Source organism: Lonchura striata, chromosome 8, assembly GCF_050655825.1.
Source record: "Lonchura striata isolate lonStrDom1 chromosome 8, ASM5065582v1, whole genome shotgun sequence".
In the NCBI taxonomy this organism is placed as follows: Eukaryota; Metazoa; Chordata; class Aves; order Passeriformes; family Estrildidae; genus Lonchura; species Lonchura striata.
This window is the reverse complement of record NC_140710.1, coordinates 23,921,491-23,944,720: the sequence shown is the minus strand read 5'-3', so window position 1 is coordinate 23,944,720 and position 23,230 is coordinate 23,921,491. Positions and strand designations below refer to the sequence as shown.

Below are 23,230 nucleotides of genomic sequence, written 5' to 3'. Positions count from 1 at the left end.
AGAATTGCTTTGGGATCTGGCAGGTTTGGGTGATATCAGCTCTTACTGAAGAAGCAAGAGATTTTCAGCCTGTGGGTCATGGAATTATATGTTCCATGTGCCTTGGAAGGACACTGCTAACACACACCAACAATAAACACCTTTAACAGAACCATCTTATTGTCAATTTTACGTGCTAAGTAGTTTAAATCTTATTATTCCTCTTACAGGCAGCTGAAGCCAGGGTACAGCTAATTTCCTTGACCTGCAGTTTAATCAGATTATAGCTGTAGATCAAAGCCACAGAAACAAGTATTTCATCACCAGTAAAAAACCCCTACACTTCTGCAAGCAGATATTAAAGCAATCATCACCTGAATACAAACCTTTTCCACAGGGAATCCTGCTCTATTCCTTTTGGGTTCTCACTGTAGCTGAGGAGGATGTTGAGAAATGGGGACACAAAGCACGATTTTTCTTAATCCCATCTTCCCTCCTTCTCCTCTATTAGAAGCAAGTCATAATAATCATCCTCAAAACACATCCACCAAAAGCAACTCTTTCCAAGTTTGATCAGAGCTGACAATCCTCCTCCTTAGATAAGGGTAGAAGTATCCTTGCAGTCAGCTTCAATCAAACTCATTTTCTTCCTCCAGTTTCATGGAAGTCAGTTTCTTTGTCCCAAGATTTTAAAATGATGTGCCCCAAAGGTAAAAGCACTCCTAAGGGAACTTAAGGTGTTCTTATTCTCTGATTTATCTACAGAGAGGGAAATACAAATCTCCTACACTGCTCAGGCTTCTGGCATTCCATTGCCTCCACCAGGCTCTCCGCTCTCCCTCTCCTTACACAACCTGGAGTCAGAACGTGAGCTAAATGCCTCAGAAATGGGGTCCAGCCCTTCAGGATCAGCAATGTGCCTTGATCTTTTCCATAGAACTCCAAAATTTAAGCCAGGAGAGTAACCTGAAAACGATATACCCAATAACCTGTATTTTCCAATTCAAGCAAGAACAGCTGGCAATAAATATAATGTTAAGACTAGCTCAGGAAAGCTCAGCTGCGTTTCCATAGTAATTTTGTTTAGAAATACTGACTATGCTGTTCTTTAACCCATCATCTTGACCTACTAGTTATGTGGAATTTTATTAAAGACAGCAGGGATAAAAATATCCTCTAAATGGATGCTGCCCAACAAAGAAGAGCACAAAAACTCCAGTCACCTTTACTTTGTTTACGTTCTAGGACATGACAGGGTAGCTTCACAGGTAACCCTAACACTATTTTCAGTATAGAAAAATTCTGGTTTAGTAACAGTAATAAGAATTCATTAGCTACAAAAAAAGGCATGCTCAGGAAATAGTAAATGGATATTTAATATGTGTGGTGATCCAAGACACTGATAGATTTTCACATTAAGGAACACCTTCAAAAGGAAAGTAAATAGCAAACAGTAAAAACTAATACTTTTATGGAATATCCTGCCACATCCATACAGTACTGCATTTACCACACTGGCTGACAATATGTCAGCTTTGCAGCTGACCTGAGAATAAGTGAAAGGCAAAACATTTAAGATCAAATACATAATCCATCTATCTCCTCCAATCTTTACACCATTCCTTGGATAAATAGAGTTTTCAAAACTAAGGCAATCTTAAAGGTACAAGTGCACAAAAACTTCAAGATTGCCCTCCAATCCTCTCAGTCATTGACACCCCTCTCCCTTAAAGGAAGACAGACACCAAAACAAAGCTCTGCTCCCTCACTACCCACAATAAGGAACTTTGGGGAAGCACACAGAAGGCTTACCAGTTCTTAGGACTACAGCCCTAAGAGGGAAGTGAGAGGTTTACAAATGAACTTGTCATGATAATTCCCACGAGGTTTTGAGACTGAGCAAGGAGAAGCAACAGAATTATTTTCTGAACAACAATAAAACCCCCCCGAATTATGTCCTTGTAATAAATGTATAGTGTGATGTTGGCTCTTGCAAATGTCAAATGTATGTTATAAGGTTAAAAGAAGTTCTGTTAAGATCTGGTGGGTTTTTAACATAAATTTTGTAACATTGAAAGTTGATCTCTGACCACTGGGAAAGTCAAAGCAAGAAGGACTGCACAGACTCCAAGAGGCGAGATGAAGGAAGAGCTGGGTTGGAAGGGTGACACATGCACGAGTGTGGGGAGGGTTGGCTTAGCAGGGGCTTGGCTTGTCAATAGCATAAATAAGGATTGCCATGGGTGTGGGCAGTGTGCCTCTGACTGCAGCTAAGCACCCAGCATTGTCTCTTTTTCCTTATTGAGTCCCTTGTTGTGGTTCAATAAACCTTTTAAAATTTTAAAAAGTGAAGGCGTCGTTTCTCACACCCTTTTTTTGCTCTTTCAAACTCTGATGAGAGCATACACTATCAGGTCTCAGTGGTGATAAACATATAGTAACACCAGCAGTAATTTTTTACATTACAGTTCTTGGCTTTATAAAACGACTTGTGTTAAGGGGCTGGAAGCTGCAGACGACAGATGCTAGAACAAGTGAACATTTCTTCTTTTAACAGCTTTTGCAATGAAAACAATTTCCAGAATTATGGAAAGTGCAGATATCTGAGCACTGAGATCAGCTTCAGATGGGTATCATCAAATCAGTTTCAGAAAGTTCTGCTCTTCAAGTCAGCCCTGCAGAAGCTCGATCAGGTCAGGCAGCAGATACCAGGCCCCTGGATGCTGCACAGGATCTCCCAGACAAGTGTAGAGAATCCAGTTCAAAGGAAGGAAATTACAGTCAGTTCAGTGCCATACTTGCCATGCAGACAAAATGTGCCCTCTCACCTGTCCAGAGCAGTGACACACATTTCCCTCTAGAAAGGCCACTCCACTTTGCATCAAGAGGGCAACAACTGCAGCATCTAAATTCTGACTTTCAGCTCTATATGTTTCCTGCTGCCTCCAACCTCCACTAACAGCTTGGAATATAAAACTCAGATCTCTTGCCCATTTTAGGTGTTCCCTACAGAAGCCCTTCCTCTCAATCTCTGCCTCAAATTGCCCCTTGCATAGAGGCAAATGCTGACTTTTATGCTCAGTAAGGCTGGAATGACTCCAACACAGAGGAAATGATCACTTAAGAGGAGTCAGTTACTGGGAATTCAAGATACTGTCTTCATTGCTAAGCAGCAGATGGATAAAGAGCAAATCCATTAGATGGTACCACCAGAGGTGGCAGAAATAAAGCACAAGTAATGCCTCATACTGTGTTTGTAGCAAGTTAGCTATGACAGGTACAGTGGAGTCCAGCGTTTTCAACAAGTGCTCTCCAAGTTCTGATACTAAGATCTATGCCCAGATAGTCAAGGTCTTCTGAAATGTAAGCCTTAAAGCAAAATTGATATTTAAATATTGTGGTCATTCAGTAACTGTAAACTGGTTTTTGCCAATCCCATTTGTTTTATGAACTCCCAATCACATCAATATCACTCAAAGCACACATCTATGCACAAACATGACATACCCAGGTTTTAAAAACCTTCTCATTCTTAAGAGGTTTGAAAGGACACCACATGGTACACACAAGCCTTGACAAAAACACATCCTGATTACATCTGGATATGATCCTCATTGCAAGATGCATCTTAGAAATTATTTTAAATTCTCCATCTTGAAATTACATGCAAACCATACTCTGAAAGCACAGTAACAGCAGAAGGCTGAACACGAGTCAGGGAGAATTATATCCTCCATTTATGATAATTAAATGGGTACTCAGTACATCACTGGCAATCATTTATAGGAGTCTCATTAGCTGCTCCCCATTCTCTCAGAAACACATACACAATGCTGTTCTGAGATAAATTCACTTTCCAGCTAGAGTATTCAAACAATTTCTGGTTTAGCAACACATGACTCACCTGCAGTCCCCTGCTGTTGGTTCTCCTCAGTTCAGGAGTGGCTCATCCAGAAGGGTTGTTGGCTACAATACCCAAGTCCATCACCAAAACACATGGTACTCCTGGAATATGGGAAGTTACTCTGTTCTGTATTCAGGGAAACCTATGACCAATCCAACCATCTCAGATCTAGCAAATGTTATTAGCACAGAAGAAGGGAAGCAGATGGATACACTACTACAAGAACTGTCCTCTCCAGGAAAGATGCAGCTTGATGCTTTTGAGGCCTATCAAACACCAAGAGGTCTGGAGGAAATCCAGCCTGGTTGAAGAGATGCAGCTCCTTGGCCCAAGTCCAGCTGACCTGTGCAGCTCTGCTCCAGCAGGCCCAAACTGCCTCCAAACAGATCTGCTGCCACCATTGCCCCACTGAGTGCTGCCAGGTACTCCCAGTTAACCAGTAACCTCCTTTCCTGTTTTGAAAACTAATGGATTGGTTAAGAGCAAGCATCTGAGTAAATTTATAACTCCCAAGGTTAAATCTACTTGTGAGGTCTAACTATTTTTATTTAAAAAAAAATAAATTATTTCAAATTTTAATCTCAAGACCTAAAGACACAGTCCTTTCTAGTTCTATGTCAGAAAAGTTCACATGATGTTCAGCTGACTACAAATCAGTATCTGCTTTATGAATCACATATGGAAAAACGTGGGGGTTTAGCAGACCTTTACTAAACATAAACTGTAGAAAAGAATAAAGTGAATGCAGTGTTCCAGATTGCAGTCTCCCTTTCAGCAGTCATACCAGACCTCATTATCTTCTGCAAAGGCTGAGGAAAAGGCTCCATAGCAATGGATTAACACATCCCACCTGAAAATAAAATTGAAAGCCTAGAAAGGCCCTCAAAAGGTTATATAGCCCATTCCATCACCCTGATGCTATTTCTGACAAAGATTTAGTTGCTTGTTTTTAAAGTCCTACCAAGTCACCTCCGTAGCCCAAGGCAGCACCCCAGACACTCTGCCAAACCATTCCCACATGTCATTATGTCTTGCCATCAGGAATTGCTGTGCCTTGGGTTCACCCACTCAAGCTCCTTCCTACCAAAATCCAGCAGCAAAAATCACCAACCTTGCTCAATCCACTGCTACTTTTGCAACATGGGGAAGTGTAGTGACTGTCCTCACTCAGAGAAGACATTCCCCAAATCTTTGAGGCATATTAAGCAAGAAGAGACAATACCATCAAAAGATTCAACATGTGACTACATAGTTACCAGTTAGAAACTCAACATTTCTGTTACTCAGGCTGCACAAGCCAATGCAGACCTTGCATTCCACTTTGCAATCAACTATAGACTGAATTTCACAGTCACTTGTTTTGTGTAGTATACCAGTATGTCCAAAAGGAGTTCAAAAATAGAATAATTTTGGCACTGTGCTTCAGCATTTGACAACAAAGCAGGGAAACGAGTTGAATCATGCTGCATTAATACCAAAATCTGAAATCCATATGTTCAACAGCATTTTCCATTATACAAAAAATTTCCTGCACCTAAGTCCTTAAAAGCCCAAAGATCTTCATGTCTTTTGGATGTGTCCTTCCTGAAGACAAAACACTTTTGACCCACATCACCTAATGCACCAGCATAGCAGTTCTCAAAGAAATATTTCAGGAATTAACACAATCAGTTATGCAGGACAGAAGATACGTTTTTGTAACCATCTTTAATGAAAGAGTACAGAATTTTAACTGATCTTGAACGAGTATCCCCAAATTCTTAGCAGATAACATAATGTTACAGGCAGACATAGCACTTTTTTTAGTGCTGACTTCTGACTGGCCACCTATGATGGAAGAACCCAAAATAGTCTCTAGTTGCACAAGCAGCATCAGCAAGCACTTGATATCTTCATTAGAAACACACTCAAATATTTTTCTGGGAACTTTCAAGCATTAAAGATCATTTTAGTCCTTGATATCAAAACCAGAAAACAAATAGTCCAGCTGAAGTAAGAGCAAGCCACTCACCTACAGGTGTCTTTGCCCCAAGCCCCATACCACCTACCATTTACCTCAAAACAAAATAAATCTCTAAATTCAATAGTCATGGTGTGTTCAAGCTGGGTGGAATACCTGCCAGACGTTCATGCCCTAGCATAATCTGTGTGACATGCTCATAAATTAAGGCCTGCTGTAATAATTCAGATGCATGTCAACAATGCATATTAAGGATTTTATCACTTCTTTTCTAGTTAAAGATTTCACATACATGTTCAACATTACACCTATCAATGGTATTAAGACAAATAAAAATCCTTCTTGATCTTTACTGCAAGATTACTCTGCATAATTTAATAATATAATTTACAATCATTGACCAATATAGAAATTTCAACTTTTTAAAACTGAAATAATATCTCCTTTATTTATCCAGTAACTTAAGCAGCATGTTTGAGCTCTAAGAGCTGCTTCAGTTTTCATGTTTTTATACAGTTTTTGTGGGTCTGGGTCTTTCATTTATACTTATAAATGTGGCTTAAATCCTTTGAACACAATTCTTACTGACAGATTGGCTTTTTCCTAGGAATATCGGGCTGGATCAAGTCTCTCTGCTCACAACTGTGGTTATGGCAATATCGTTGACAAGTATTTACACGACTTCAAGACAGATATAAATACTTTACAGTAGTGTTTACACTACTTCAAGACAGACAATTTCAACAGCCAGAAGTCTTGCCCCATTCTTCCTTCTCCATAGGTATAGAGGATTAGCATTTCTATTTTCAGTTATTATTAGGCTAGTTTGGGAAATCTGCCCTAAAGATCCCTCATAATAGCTCAAGTGTACCTTGAATTAAGAGCATGAATGCCCAAAGGCCCTGCCAAAACCAATACTGTCTGCAGAAGGAACCAAAGCTGTCAAAGGTTGTTTGGGTTAAAAAAATATTATCACACAGTCACAGCTGTTTGACACACAGCAATATCCACATGCTTTCTCCACATCATGGCAAGACAAACACAAGACATGGCAAATCAAATACCAGGAGAATTTCACTGCAACAGACAGTAGCACAATTTACAGGACTATCATAAAATAAAGGGAGAAAATGGTCTTCCCAACCGATTTATCAAAAATTCATTTATTCTTCACATGTAGGGAAGTTAAGATGTGGTAAATAAGACAGCACAGACTACAGGGGGGTCCAGGGGGCCCAAAACAGGCAGGCTCCAAACAAACTGCCCTGTGCCATAGCCTGACCAAATAGGAACAACGCTCAAGGCCTCATTAAATCAAGGCATCATGAAACACCAAAATCTGAAATAAATAATACCCAAAAGGTCAATTTTTCTGTTTTCCAAAGAGAAAAGTAGTTTCCTTTAAGTAGTTCAAGAAATGTTCCCCACACTATTTTGGCAGAATCTGTCTTAAATGTTCCACACTCAGAGGGAATTTCCCATTTTCTAAAGAGTAGCTCTCAGATAATTCAGCTGTACAACAAGCAGGGCCTGCAGACTAAAAACAGACAATGCTTCAGAGGAGAGAAGGGGGAGAAATACAATAAAAATCAGCTTTACTAATACTACCATTAGACAAAGCAAAAAGTGTTCAATGAGGCTGAGCACTAGAGGACACTTTCAGCACCAAAAACAATGAAATAAAAAACTAGAAATAGACTGCTGATGTATTCAGCACATCATAAGTACTTTCAGAAATATTATCTTTCTTTTCCCTGAAGATGGAAGAGAATATTAATTCTAGCAGGACTTCTAAGTACCTCAAGGGTATCTCTGCTTTGAGTCCCATCAGTGAAATTCAGTCTGTCACCCACAGCTCTGTTACAATCCAAATAGATTCAGAGACTCCTGAGCCTTCTGGTTCCTTATGATAATCCCTTGAGTGTAGAAGCCAGTGTGAATAATCCAAGAGAAGTCCGACTGGAATACAGAAAGAAGAGAAAGCACACCTAATGTCATCCAATAAGTTTATTCCACCCCAGCTCACAGGATTACATTGCTCTGAACAAGTACCTGCTGATTTAACTCAGAGGAGTTTAAACACCCAGCTTCAGAACACTGTTTAAGTAATTTCCCCCTCATTTGGTCATCTGGGAAGTCCCCAAGTTTACAATGAAAAATTCATCTTAAATTCAAATGGGAAGGGGAGCAGTGGGCAGACAAGTCCAGAAACGTGGCCCAAAGGCAGGACTTGGAGCAGGGCTGAACAAGTGGCAGCTGGTGATGACTCCAGTTCAGCTGTAATGCTTCCAGCAATACCCTGCCCAGTGCAACAACTCAAGTGCTCAGCAGGCACACACAAAGCCACCAGCCCTCCACCCTGGAATGATTACCCAGAGTCCTCAATTCACTTCACAACAAACAATTTGTTATTCCTCTATTCTGTCCACAGCAGTAAGAAGAAGAAATAAGATACCATATCCCTCCCTGAGCACAGGAAAACCTGTGTTTTCCCAAACACCACTGAAATCGATGACCTCCCTTATAATACATTGAAAAGTACAGAACAAAAGTATGCATCTCTGCTAATGATTTTAAGGAAAAAATCTGTGGGTTTATTCCCCTCCTGCCTGACAGCAGCTGTGCAGTTTTTCCAGTAAGATGAGGACAATCCTCAAGTTCAAAGTAATGAAAGCAACAACTAGTATCCTCCCACATATATTCCTTACAAATTATAGCTTCATTCTTCAACTGCTCTTCTACCAGCCTGCTGCTATGAGTGAATCTCTGCAATTGTTGCGAAGATGAAGAACCCTTAAACCTCTACAATCCCCAGCCAGCTCCTCATCCAACAAAATCAGATCCTACAGCAAATTATACTCTCTTCCCTCCCCAGCCACCATGCACTTGAACTGCAATTACTCCTCTTCTATACTCATTTTTGCTGGCTGAGCAAGGCAGGGAACATGCCAAGGCATTTATCCATCAAGTCACTGTCTTCTCCCATCAACCCAACCTTTCTTTCTCCAATAGGGAATGCCCACAACAGCCAATGTGGCAAACTAAAAAAAGTAGGGAAGCTTCAGTTTCCAGATACACTGATTTAAACAGATTTAAGTTGCTTTTGTGATACAATTCAGTACCCAGATCAGCTTATTTAGAGGCTACAATCATCTCACTGGATCAAGCTATGGTTACTTGTAACAACTTCTTAGGACAGAAGAAACAGATTTTACAAGTACCCAGAATATCACAGCATACTTTACACTGAATACTTAAATGAAACAGCTAATTCACCAAGAAAATGTATCTTCTTACCATGCAGTGAAATGAAGAAACTGGGGGGGAAAAACTCTCCAACCCTCAGGCATGGGGGCAGCCTTCTCAAAACGCTTTGGTGCCCTCCCTCATTAACACGTCAGACAAATATCACCTGGTTTTACTGCCACAACAGAACTTGCTCTTTTCCAATAAAGATCAAACAACATAGCAATACGCAGGTTAGAACAAGAACTAATCACTACAGGAATCATCCCTGCCATTAAAAAAAAAAAAAACAGCTGTAACTTTACTTACACTAACCTGCACTTCTAGGTCACTGGAACAGTGTGGTGCAAGTAACCTCGTAGCAGAGCACAAAGTGCAGTAGGAGCATACACTGTTCTACAGCAAGGGGAATCTCTCAGTACAGACTGGAAAGAGGGGTATGGTTTGTTGACAGTGATAACAGGTACATTCTATAAGGATGATATTCTAGATATAGCTACAGCCATATTCTAGGAAACAGGACACTAGTTACTAGGGTTGTGGGTCAGTGAGCACTTTATTGATAATGAGCACTATCACTCCCAGCAGCAGTCCCACCCCACTCTTAACCATTAGTGCTTCAATCCTGTTGCACACAACATCACCCTTTTTGTCAGCACATCTGTAGTAACACGATGAGTGGGATCAGGAAACCTACTTTGACCAAACCCCATGGGTAAGAAACAAAACAAAAGCAGTTTTAACCTAGTGTGGTTCCCCAGTTCAGCTTACTTGAGACTTGGCCATAAACTTACAAACTTATGCCATCCCATCAGGGTTAAGGGTGAGGGAGAGTGAGACACTTCCATCAAGAGCTGTTCAAGTTTAAAACCCACCTTTGGTCTGTATGGCCAAGCTTTTGCCAGGTGCTAAGCAAGTCACATTCTATGGTTACTGCAGCCCTCTTTGGCACATGTTCACCTTCCTGCCAGTCCCTCCAGCAGGAGAATATGCCCAGCACCTGCTAACCTGCACAGGCACTCCCATCCCTCCTGTCACCTCCCTACAGAGGAGGATGCTCAAACCCCAGCACAGAAACAAACACACCACAGCTGAGGGAAAGTTCTGGAAGTGCTGCTTTACCCCAGCTGGGCTCTGCCTGCTTCTCTCTCACCAGGCACACCCATTTGGATCACCCAGCCATCATCACCTAACCAGCTAACTTTCACCAAGTTATAATGGCAGCAACCAACTTCAGCACACTTGAACAAGCCTTGTTTCCTCAGGAATCTAGGTTTGAAAAACAAAAAATTACCACAGGTGTGACAGTGACTTTAGCACAAGTTGTCCCTGGGTGACTGGAGGATGCTCAATAATTTGGATGCCCATGATAGGAAAAAGGGAACAAGTAATTGCTGCCCAGACACCTGAGGAGTATAGTGTGTGTCTTCAGGCTCTCAGCAAGATGTATTTCCTTCAGCAGAAAGCTCAGTGGGGAATTGCTTGACACTTTTCTGATTGTGAGTCTTTTTACTTCATAGGTCACCACAAAAAGCTTTTTGATCCTAAATAAATAGCAGCCATCATCAACCTTTAACTTTTTACATCAATTACTCTCACCCTCAAAAAAGAATAAGAAATGTTGCTCATATTAAATACTGGCAGAAATTCTAGTTATCAAATGGTGGAGACATCTTGTATAGAGAAAAAAAGACAAAACTAGAAGGGAGACTTTATGATCCCCCCAAAGAAAACATCACGCTATGAGGTGTCTCCTGGAAGGCTAAAGCAGGCCCTACTATGTGTCCCCTGCCTAAAATTCAAGAGTAAACACTGTATGAAGGTAGCATTAATCATTTCAGAAAACAAAAAGCTGGAGGGAATACCTTCCAACACTAATTTGGTCTTGTTCAGATACCAAGACAAATCAAGAAAGCTGTGGAACAACTGGAGCAACGCCTCCAGAGCAGTCAGGGCTGGAGCGCTTGCATTTGGGACTGGAGGAAAGGCTGTGGGAGCCTGGCTAGGTCACTCTGAGGCAGGGAAGGCTCCAGGGCACCCACAGCTGCCACATGCCTCCAGGGAGGGGATTGAGAAGATAGAGCCAGGCTCTTTGTGTGGGAGGGAGCACAAGAAACAATGGGCATAAGATAAAACAGGAGAGGTTCAGACTGGAGGTACAGAAAATCTTTTCCACCACAAGGATATTCAAGCTGCCCTAAAAGGCTAAAATGTCTCTGTCCCTGGAGGTTTTCAAGCCCTGGGCACTTGGCCTGAGCCCAGAGCTGTCCCTGCTGTGAGCAGGAGGCTGGACAGGAGCCTCATGAGGCCTTTCCTCCAGCTTTGTGATCCTGCCAACTCCAAGAAGTCCACTGCAGGGACACAGGGTTCTCTGTTAAGAGGTTACATTTACTAACTTTTTCCTTCATGCACTCCCAAGATAATTAAATAACTGACTTAGTCTTGCTGAGACTCATTCAAACAGTATTCTGGTTGGTACCTTTCCATCACCTCTACATCATCCTGACCAGGAATCATCACCAGAACATGCTCACACACAGACTGCAATTACCTCCTCTATACCCTTCTCCTTTAAAAGTGAAGAAACACTGCAAAGAGGTGTGTCACAGGCTGGCAGACAGCAAAGGAGTAACCATGAAGAGACACAGCAGATGCAGAAGTTAATGGAGCTACTGATGAGTCTTTGAAAAAGAGACCCACAATTTGAATTATTAAAGCAGTCAAACCTTTAATGAATTTGGTCATAGCCTCATCATAAGGCTACAGGAAACTACCTGCTGCTTCATCAGCACTGGAAGTTCTAAGCAGTGCTCAAGCCCTGTAATTCAAGCACTTTTTATTCTACATTTGTGCTTGTGCTAAAAGCCATGGTTTACCAGAGCAACGCCACATTTAACTGGTAACTGAGCTCACATCTTTTTGAAATGCAATTGAGACAATCATATGTCAAACTGCTAAACTTCTGAAACCTAGTTAACCCCTTTTTGAACATTAACATATAAAATTGGCATTGAAGATAATTTCTCTAAGTGAATAAACATGAACTAAAGCTAAACACTGCTTATAAAATGGATGTGCTTAGAAGTTTCTGTGCTATTGTGTCAGAAATCCTATCAGTGATATTCTCCTTAAAAGTGACTTATTTTATATCTAGCAGGACACATTAAATGTTTACTTCGAGACAAGTGCCCCATGAGATTAATTTACTTGTAGCATGGATACAAATTTTCAGGCAGCTGTAATGAACAGATTCACCTGAACAGGGAGACTTGAACAGTGCCCCTGTTTCCTAAAATATCTTTTAGGTTCTTGTCTCCTGAAACAACCTGAAAGGTCTACTCACCTAACCAGATGCAGTGCAAGTCTTTGAGAAGTGACTAAAAAAATTACTCCAGAGAATCATGTGGGAAATTAGATGGGAGAGAATACACCCTAATACTCTTGACAGGTGACTTTGGAAAGGATAAAATTGGGAAAGCAAAATTCCTAAAAATCTATTGCAACATAGGAAGATTGCTTAAAAACAGACTCTCCTGTAACTTTTCAAAGACTCAGTACATGAAGCCTGACCTTATTTGCTCTTCCTGGAAGACTTCTGTAGGGGGCTCATGTGTTCCTCAGTTCTCACAGGTTGATTGAAGGGGCACAGTCCTTCAAGGATAGCATTTTAAAATAGCTGATTCACACACATACAGAAAGCAAGAACCCAGAAGTGGAAGAGTTAAGGTAGTCCACCTAAAAGTCCATTCTTCCCCCTTCATCTTTTCAACAGATTGATTCTTGCAGAGTCATCATTTCACTAGATAATCAATCATTACATGTTCACCTTAGAAATCTGCCTCATTTCTGTCTAAAATCCAAATACATAGAAAAATGACTTCTTGCAGAAACTTTTCTGTCCCCCCCTTAGTGTTAAGACAATGAAGACAGCAGAGACTACTTGCTCATGTCTTCATTTAGCAAAATGTTTTGTTAAGCTGCCCTCTCACATTGTTACACTTTGGTCTATTCCTTCTTTATTACAGTTGGACTGAGCCTGTCCTGCCACAGTAAAAAGAAGGATGCCCTCCTCCTTAAGACAGAGGAGCAACAGAACTGGCTCGGAGAGTCTGAGGCTTAATTCCCAGTTCCCTTTATGAGCTTGGGCTGCAGTAATCTGCAGCTGCGTTTCTGCCCTATGCAAATCGAGCAATTTAAATGTACGTTCTGTGGATGCAAAAAAGCATTTCACAGCTTTTCAAGGAAACGTCCCCCGAGCATATCTTCTACACAGAGAACTAACCCAAATGGTCTTTAGAGGCAAAAGAAAGATGATGAACTACAGAATGCTTGAAAAGTTTAGAAGGGGGACTGTCCTGTTGTTTTAGGAAGAGAAGGTTCTTGATGACAGATACTGACATTAGTTATGTGCACACATGCCTGCCTGTTGCTTTGGCACAATATAAACAAAGCAATCAGGAAAAAGCAGGAACAACCCAGGATGAGCTGAAGTGTGGGAGGAACAAAGAGAGGAGAAACTGGTGATTCCTGCCCACAGCTTGCAGGAAGGATTTCCAGCTTGGCACAGCAAAATCCTAAGGAAGAGCCTGGTGGTGCAGGAGGGTGACAGGAGCAGGGACATGTGTAACATGGTACAGCCTTCCACAACCCAAAGCAGCCACAAGAAGGGACAGGAAGCCAGATGTTACAGTATTATTAAGACACGTCCTACAACAAAAAAGCAAGTTTTTTGCTGGTAGAAGATTGCTAATAATAAAGTATTTTAAAGTTTTGTCATAATGTAAGAGGAAAGAAACAGTACAGAAGTTTCATAACAGCATAGGTGTACTCACCTGGAAGAGCACAAGATCATAAACTCACTATTAGATAAAAAAGATTACTTTTTCTTCTTTTTTGAAGAAATAAACCTGAGGTAGGATCTGGGATAATAGAAGTAAGCAGAAGTAAAAGACAAAATGAGGAGGAAGGGAGGAATCTGCAGAACCAGCAAGGAGACACCGCTGAAGTATTTCAGAACTTGGTATAGAAAGTGCCTTCAAAGTGTAAAATCCTCATTGAATTCACTCTTTCTAAATCCTTCCCAAGCCCTGAACTCCTCAGAAGGACTATGCATGCCCTTTTGGCATACCTCCTCCTTCTCCACGAGGTGTTCTGGAAGCATCAGGGGTAACACAATACGATCAACCTGGACAGTTGGTACTTTACAGCTACTGAAAAGCCATTTGTAGCCCAGGACACTGCTTTCCTAAACCACTAGAGAACGAGCATTTGGGTATAAGTTCAGCCAAACAGTAAGTTCACCCCAAAGCCTATCGTACCAATGTGAGCTACCTCGTGCTCTCGACTCGAGGGACTCAGGAACGGCTGTCTGAAAGCACAGCCCTGGCAGCCTCGCTGCTCTCCCAAGCGCTGAGCTGACCGTCCCCGGCACGGGCCCGCTGTGCCAGCCGTGACTGAGGGCTTCCAGCTGATGGCGAGGGCTGAGACACGGCTCCTGCTACTGTGGTTCTCCCAGAGCAGCTCCCGGGGCTGCGGGCACTGCTCCCGCTCCGCAGCCGGGCTCCAACCCCGCGCTCGCTCCGCAGCGCTGGGCTGCCCTGCCAGCTCCTCGGGAAGCGATGGAGAATTCCAGCAGGGAAGCGGGCGGACTCTGCCACCCTCCCCGCTCCAAGGCACCGCCGTGACCTTGCTGGGGAGCGCTGGGCCATGCGGCAGCCAAGCCGCGGGGCTGGGGAGCGCGGCGGCCGGGTCCCGCAGCGCGGCCGGGTGCGCGGCCCGGCCCGGCCCGGCGCTCGCGGCCCGGCGCCGCCGCCGCGGCGAGGCCCGAGGGCCCCGAGCCCGCCCGCTGCCCGCCGCTCCCGGGCCGCCCGGCCGCGGCCCCGCCTGCCCGCCGCGCCCCGCGGGTGCTCACCGGAGATACTGCGCGCACAGCAGGCTCATCCTCCGCCGCTCGCCGCCCGTCCCGCCGCGGCTCTCACAGCCCGGGCCGGCCCGCCGCCCCCGCGCCACCGCCGCCGCCGCCTCCCGCCGCCGCCATCTTCCCGTGCAGGGCCCGCGGGGAGGAAGGGGCGGGGTGTCCCCGCTCAGCGCTCCGCTCGGGCAGCACGGCCCGCGCCCCGCCCGGCCCCGCCGCTCCGGCCCCTCGGCGGCCCGGGCAGGTCCGGCCCCGCCGCTCCGGCCCCGGCGGGTCCGCCCGCCGCTCTCCCGCTGAGCCGCTGCGGCCCTCCCGCCGCGCCGGCCGCGCTTCCGGGCCGGACCCCGCCCCCGCCGGCACTTCCGGCGGCGCCACCGGCAAACCCTTCCCCCGCCCGCTGCCATGGCAACCGAGGGGGCGGTGCGCCGTCGCCATGGCAACCGCGGCGCATCGCGGGGCCTGCGCCCGCGGCCCGGGCCGCGCCGCCTTTGTCGCATCTGCCCTCCCCGCCCGCGCAGGGCCGCGGGCCGACAGCTCCCGCCGGCAGTGCCCAGTCACAGAAGTACAAAAACGCAGAATGGGGCAAGCTGGAAGGGACCACAGTGGGTCATTGGGTCCCACCTCCCTGCTCAAGCAGGGTCATCCCAGAGTACATGGCACAGGATTGTGTCCCGACAGGTCTGGAATACCTCCAAGTGAGAGACTCCACTCCCTCTCTGGTCTCTGTTCCAGTGCTCAGTCACTGCACAGGAAAGAAGCTCTTTGTCATCTTCAGGTGGAGCTTCTTGGGCATCCATTCCTGCCCATGGTCTCTTCTTGTCCCATTGCTGGGTCCCAGGGAGCAGAGCCTGGTCCTTGCTCTGAGCCCTCCCTGCAGACAGGGACAGACAGGGATGAGGGCCCCTCTCACCTGGGTCTGCTCTTGAGGCTGAACAGCTGCAGGTCCCTCAAGAGAGCTGCTCCATGCCCTTCCTCATCTCCTCAGCCTCTGCTGGACCTGCTTCAGGTCTCTCCTGTCCTGAGACAATTAGATCACACTGAATAAACTGAAGTTTATTTTCTCCAGGCTGAACAACCCCAATTCCCCGAGCCTTTCCTCATAACAAAGCTGCTCCATCCCTCTGATCATCTTGGCAGCCTTGTCTGGGCTCGCTCCACAGCTTCACATTCTTCCTGTGCTGGGGACTCTGGAGCTGGACATGGTGCTCCAGGTAGGGTCACCTCAGCATGGAGCCAGGACATGGGCACATCAGGCAGTAACCTTGCACCTGGGTGCAACATTCTATCACAGCTCAATATTTACAGTATTTCTACTATTTATCCCATGTATCTCCCACATCCCATGCTGACTTAGTGACTTGATTTGTGCTTCAATTTGTTTTTTTACGGCAGGAAAATTCCCACTGAGTTCAGTGTCCATTTGAGCAAATGAGCCAGCCTGAAGAAATGAGGCAGAGGAAAATTTGGGATCAGATGAGCACGAGGTGGCTGGCTACTACAAGTTGTGTCATTTGAGTCTGTAAGTGACCTGAGGACAAAATGAAAAATCATGTTTGGAAAATATATCCCCCACGTTTTTTTCAGGTTGAAAAAGGGAGCATGTTTAAGGAAACTCTTTTCAGGGCCCCACATGTTCAAACAGGAGCCTTGCAAGGCTGCAGAATGGTTTTCCTGGTTTCATTGTGACCAGGGCTGGGCAGCGAGCCATGGGAAAGCTCCCGTGGAATCCTGTGCAGCCCCTCAGGCAGGGCTGCAGCAGGACCAGGGCTCAGCTCCATCCCTCCAGCCTCTCAGCTGCAGAGCAGGAGCAAACTGGTTCAGCACTGGGCAAACTGGGGCTGCTGCTGCCTGCCTGGAGCCTGTCCTGTGCTGCCCAGGCTGAGTTTGTACTCTGAGGGTCTATGTTCTGGATCAGTGCACAAATGCTGTTCTTAGAAGCTGCATCTCTCAGGGCACATTGTCCAGGACTCTCCCCAGACCCTTCACGCTGTGTGAAGGGTCTGGGGACCCCTCCCCTGAGGAATCTGTATGATTGGGAGCCTTATTCTTCTGCTCCTCAGCCAGCATGCTCCATCAGGGCATCTTGCACCTGATTGTGGCCTTGCAGTACCTGAAGGGCCAACAGGAAAGACAGAGAGGAGCTCTGAACAAGGGCCTGGAGTGACAGGACAAGGGGGAATGGCTTCAAACTGCTAGAGCTTGCCTCATTCCAACCCCTCTGCCATGGGCAGGGACACCTTCCATTATCCCAGTTTGCTCCAAGCCCCATGCAGCACAGCCTGGAACACTTCCAGGGATGGGGCAGCCGCAACTTCTCTGGGAACCTGTGGCAATGTCCACCCTCACAGGAAAGAATTTCTTCCTGATATCCCATCTCACCCTGTCCCCTGTCAGCATGAATAAAGGCATTCCCCCTTTTCCTGCTGCTCCAGGCCCCTGTCCAAAGTCCCTCTCCCTCTTTCCAGTCAATTCCCTTCAGCTACTTGGAGGTCACAATTAGGTCACCTGGTCACCTCAAAACCTTCTCTTCTCCAGGTGAACAATCCCAATTCTTGTATCCATTCTTGATGAGCACAGTTCTCATCCAGGAGACCACAAAGTGCTCCCTGGAGGCATCACACTCGTGCTGGGTCAGGCACAAAGAAAGAGCAGCAGCATCAAGGCAGAGGCCGTCTTGTTTAGTCTTGTCTGGGTCCAAACCACTGTCAGAGCCACTCCAAAAGATCAGAGAGGTTCCCATGGGGCAGAACTGACTTCTGAGTCTGGGGTAGTAGGGAACAGGCAGCCCTGGATAATTTCAAGAGAATCTGTTGGGTGTCATTGCCAGTGTTATTTAACTTCCTTAATGCCAATATAAGTTGCCAAACAGAGCTACCCCTAAGAGCAGCTGCATGGAGAAACCTGGGTCCATCAGGACAACCTGCCCAGTCACAAAGTCTCCCTTCACCTTTTCTCACTCCTCTTTAATATCTTCCAGACAAAGAAGCAAAGGATGTCACAATCTTTGCAGACTTTTCCTTGTTTATCACGGCTTTTTCTCTGAATTGTGGGGACTTTTGCTTTCCTCTGAGTTTCTGCACTGTTGAAATAGATCTCCATTAGGACAGCATGTACATGAGTTTCTCTCCCACACCATCTCTTCTTGACTCTTAGAAGGCTTTTTCACAACTCCAGATTTGCTGTCAGATTGTCCCACATAACATTTCTGAGGGCTTGATATTGCTGCTGTTTGCTTTGCTCTATTTCTTATGAAATTCTAATTCAAACCTCTTGTTGCACACAGCAAGGGGATCATTTACTTCTATTTAACGGTGACCCCCAAATCAATCTTCCCTTACTTTTGTTCCAAGAGATTTGTGATAAAAGAAGCAGATTTCTTATAGAGGTCAACTTGAATTATCTTCTTTGTTATTTATGGGTCAATAACTGTAGTCTATCATTTTATTAATATCAGACCATGGGTAAGGATTTGGTCCCCAGAGAAGAAGGGTAGACCAGAGACACTATGAACCTATTGAATAATTCCAGCCCTCAGCCACAATGGAGCCAAAATGCCCAGGAGTGAAGCTGCTCTGCTCTCCAGAGGGAAGGTTTTGTAATACCAAACATGATTCCATTTTACATCCTTTAACTGTCTCTGTCACCATAGCTCAGCATTTCACAGACCTTGGATGTGTTTATCCTCAAAACACCTCTAAGATGTAAGCAAGGACCATCCCCAGATGGCCCTTAACAGATAGGGCAACAGAAGAGATTGCTTCAAGGTCATTTAAGACAACAATAGAGAGGTGGACCATGTGGAGCCTGCTTCCATCTTTCTTCATTAACACATCTTTAATTGTCCTGAGAGGCTCACTGAGTTAGAGGTCTCTCCTTTGTGTGCAGATGTTCTGCCCATTTTCATGCACAGAGGGGGCACTGGACTGCCCTCTGTGCCAAACTTTGGCTTTTATGTCTTCGAGACATCACATTCTCCTGCTGTTAGGCATGAAAACCTGGGATCAAGCAAAAATGAGTGAACAGCTCAGCAGCTGAATGATGAAACATCAAATTCTCTGCAGGTTTGGTGATTATTTCAATCTAAATGTTGTGATTTGGGGAATTAGCATTCAACAGCATTTGAAGGAAGAAACAAAGCATGAAGATACCTAAACAATCCTAATTTTGTCCTCTGTTCTTCCTGATCGGTAATTATATTATCACGAGTAAAGTGTATTTATTGTCATCCCAGATTATCCTACTTAGGTTTTGCATTGTTAGTGACAAAAGTATCATCTTATCCTAATAATAACCTCTTTTCCCCAAATATAACCTGTATGTAAAACTTCAGGAATTTCAACTGTGTACAGATTTGTTAAGCCTTTATTATTCCCTTGCAAATACCATCCAGAAGAAAGAAAAAAAAAAATACAATATAGGCCTCATTTCTTAGAGAAATTGCTTCCAATCCTTATAATTCATAAAGTGATGAATTTCCTTTTAATTTTTTGACAATAAGTGCTGCACATTCTGGGCAGAAGTACCCTTTCACACTAACTAAAACCTAGCTCACTTTTGGAAGGGAGACAGCAAGAAGCCATTCCCAGGGATCCATGCTGAGTGCCTCGGCCTCACTCCCCATCCCAAGAACCCAGCTACAATCCCACCTGCACAGGTTGATCCGAGCTGTAACCTCAGAAACATTAAAAGGGCTGCCAAGCTAATTGCATCTGTGGCCAGTGTTCAGCTGGTGTTGCTGAGTGTGGGCAAGAGAGCAATGGGTTCCCAGGCTGACCTTCCCCAATCGAGGAGATTGCCTCGAGTATCATCCCCGTGTCCCAGAAACACTGCACAGCACTGGGGATCAGCTCCCAGAGGCCACAGCCAGGGTGTTTAGTCCTTAACCTCAGTAGATCTCCAGCTTTATCTCATAGCACCTTTTGGCATCTTCTTCCAGTGCATGAGGAACCAGGTCCTGAGAAGAGCTCCCCAGGCTACTCATAAATTTCAAACCTCAGTTATAAGTTATGTCTGTGGCAAGCACATTTCTTGTTCTTTCAGGATTTTTCACAGAGCAGCATAGAGGAAAGAAAGAGAAAGCAATTTCTATTCTGCTCCTTGTTTTCCCATGTGGAATGTGTTTGGAGAATTGTTTACCTGGGGTGATTGCTTGATTGGGTTCTGGTGAGGATTGTTTGAGCCTGTTGGTCAATCCAACCCACCTGGGGCTGGATTCTCGAGAATAGGGTCACGAGTTGGTGTTGAGTTTGATTTAGTAGTTAGAACAAGTAGGTTTGTCATTTTAGTGTCTTCCTTTATACAGTATATTAATGTATTATATCACAGTTTTAATAAAGAAATCATTCAGCCTTCTGAACTGAGTTGGACATTATCATTTCTTCCCACCGAGTTCGCCTGTGTTTTACAATACATGTCTTTTGCTGGCTGCTTTTCAGCCTTGCTTACTCCCTCCTTGTTTAATGTCTGCTCCTACAAAGGGTCATCCAGAATGGAAGATTTCTCCCTTTGGGCCAGGCTGTCCCACCCCATTTGGCCTCAGACCTGGTCACCATGGGTTTGGCAGCTTCCCCATCTCAACTCCCACCATAGCAGCTACTCCCAAATGCTTCCATTTATTGTTCTATGCCATTGTTCCATGAGCAACTGGGTCAATTTGGCCTGTCTGGCCTGGCCCAGTCTGCCAGTTCAGTCTGGCTTCCTTATATTTGCAAATCCTTTCCCTCCCATGGGCTGGGTTTGCAAGCCTGAGTTTTGGCTAGATACATTCAGGTTATATCTCAAAAATGGGTATAAACTAAAAACCTGCTTTTATGGGAACCAGGGGCTTTATTCCAACTGGGCCACCAGGTGAGCCCTTATTCAAGATTGTTTTGCTCATTAATTCTCAAGGAAAGGCTTCTTTATTTTTTTTTTCTTTTTTTCTTTTAAAGTGCATTATTGTATTACAAAAATTTCTTAGTCATGGGGCTGGCATGTGGGGAGCAGAACTGAATCCGCTTCTTAGTCCTTGTTAGAAAAGGCTACAAAATGTGTCAGGATGGGTTCACAGATGGTTTAAGCCCCTCTAATTGTCCTTTTCTCTGATAGATTTGAGCTCTTTTGAAGAGTTTGCACACTGCCAGTTTAAAAGGTTAAGCTGGAAGGTTTCTCTTCCTGCTCCCAAGAGGAGGGACAAGGTGAGAGGCAGTGCTGGGAGAACTGAGGGGTCCCCATCCCACACCCTAGTGAACACAGCCATGATCTTTCTGCCTTCTCCTGCATGGCCCCCTGCTCTTGATGCCTGGCTGTGCAGATGGTGAAGAGTTGGAGAAATCCATGTGCAGAAACACCCCTGGTGTGAGCCACAGGCCTCAAGTCCCTTTGGCAACGATTTTGCAGTGCTGATATGAGCTCCCTGTGTTTCTCCATGCTGTTTTCTTCCTCAGGGAATAAACCCCAGCTAATCATCCTTCTGCCCTCTCTATGTCCTGCTGTACCAGCTCTGCAAGTGGCAGATGGCTGCTTGCCACCATGGGCTGCCTTGGAGCTCAAATCCGCTGGGGCTCTCAGGGTGCTCCAGCACTGCACAACAATCCCTGGCAGGGAACATCTGGCTCTTGCAGCTGGGGCTGTTGTCTTCAGTCATGAAAAACCTGCACCCACATGTCCAGGAAAAGCAGCAAGTAAAAGAAAATACATGCCGAGTTGGAAAACACTGAGGGGGAAAAAGGTGAAATAACCACGGCACAGCCTTGCAGGCGTCGCTCCCGCACCAAAACCTGCCGCTGCTCCCCAGCCAGCAGCGTTGCTAAGTGACAGCTGATTCACCACATCACTCACCAGGCAGCAGGAAAGCCAGGGAAGAGCTACAGACAGGGCTGCCCAGAGCTCATCCTCACCATGGCCTGGCGGCGTTGGCCAGACCTCGTCCCCACCATGGCCAGGCAGTGCGTAACCTACATCGGGACAGGGGATCTTGATCTTTCACTGGTGCTTAAGGTCAAACCCGGGTGTGAAACAAAGCAGGCAAAGAGATTCAGCTGCATGCAGGAGCTGTCAGGACCAGTGGGATGTGTTTGGCATCACCAGGCAGTGGGAGAACTTGGCCACTGGCAGTTTTGTCCACTTGTGCCTTCTGCGACAGCAGCACTTGATGCTCCTACAGCTGCAGGTTGTATAAGCTACGAAAGGGAAAACATGCTCCCCTGCAAAATTTCCTATGCAAAATTAGCAGGGAATGGGGTCAGGATTAATAAAAAATTCAGCTGTCTCACCTCAACTTCAGCCTCTTATGTATAAAAGGAATCAGTGAAGAATTTTCTCGTAAAGAACACGTCCCCATATTTCATATCAGGGCAGTTGTACCACCTCCAAGGGAAGTGGGTAGGACACCATCCTTAGTAGGAATGTGCAGGAGAGGAGCACTCATTTCCCTGCTGGCAAGACCTGTGGTTTTAAAGGCAGAGTTATGCTGTGCACAGTACCAGTGGTAAACTGCAGAAACACTTCTTTTTCCTAAAGTCATGAATCTCTCCTCTTCAGGGTAAGCTTGGAGGAGCAGCAGAGGAAAAAGCCCAACACAGCCCCAAAATCTAATCCCATTGAATGTCCATACAAAGCCAGTAAGAAGACAGAACAGGGAACAAGGGGCAGAACACTCTGCCTGTCTCAGAATCTCTCTTCCTCAACACCAGCTTAGTCTGAGATAAAAATCAGGATAGAAATAAAACCCCAGAGGTGAGCCAGAAATAGATGGAAATATAACCCCAGAGTGAGACAGACCACCCCTTGATATCAGTGTGTGCTCCTGAGAGTGTGAGTGCAGCCAGGGCCTCCACAACAAGGATTTAAGGGTTCCCTGAACAAACAGATTCAGCATCATCTTGGGTTCATTCCCTAGTGATCTTGCTCCATCATATCACTCAGGCTGATAAGTATCCCAGTACCTGGCTGAGCTGAGAGGGAGAAAGTTTTTCAGTAAAAGACTGTAAATAATTAATCTTAGCAGGACAAGGAGAAACATAGCACAGTGCTGTGGGTAGGGCTAAAAGCCTCTGCCATGAAAAGGCAGAAATTAGTGTCTGGGGAGTGTTCTCTTACGGACAGAGGAGGAAGACAGATGAAGGTAGCAAGGGAGATCTGTTGGTGGCAAAAAACTCCCTGCTGAGAGGAAAAGCTGTGTACAGGAGCCAGAGATAAGGCCAGGACAGACTTTGGGAAGGGGCTGAAGGCAGCTGCATGCAGCTCT

At 45.2% G+C, this 23,230-nt stretch overlaps 1 protein-coding gene across 8 annotated transcripts in view; it reads right to left on the bottom strand.

Moving 5' to 3' along the window:
* SMG7 (SMG7 nonsense mediated mRNA decay factor) overlaps positions 1-15,183 on the bottom strand; it is a 49,992-nt gene extending 34,809 nt beyond the window's left edge. For 2 of the 8 annotated variants that reach the window (XM_021525109.3, XM_021525112.3), the window contains exon 1: positions 15,001-15,181. In XM_021525109.3, coding sequence (XP_021380784.1) covers positions 15,001-15,029 — 29 coding nt within the window. In that variant the 5' untranslated portion in view covers positions 15,030-15,181. Of the gene's footprint in view, positions 1-7,642; positions 7,803-15,000 lie in introns of all 8 variants that reach the window. The other 6 variants (XM_021525111.3, XM_085586585.1, XM_085586583.1 and 3 more) reach the window with 5 other exon arrangements.
* Positions 15,184-23,230: the final 8,047 nt, after the last annotated feature.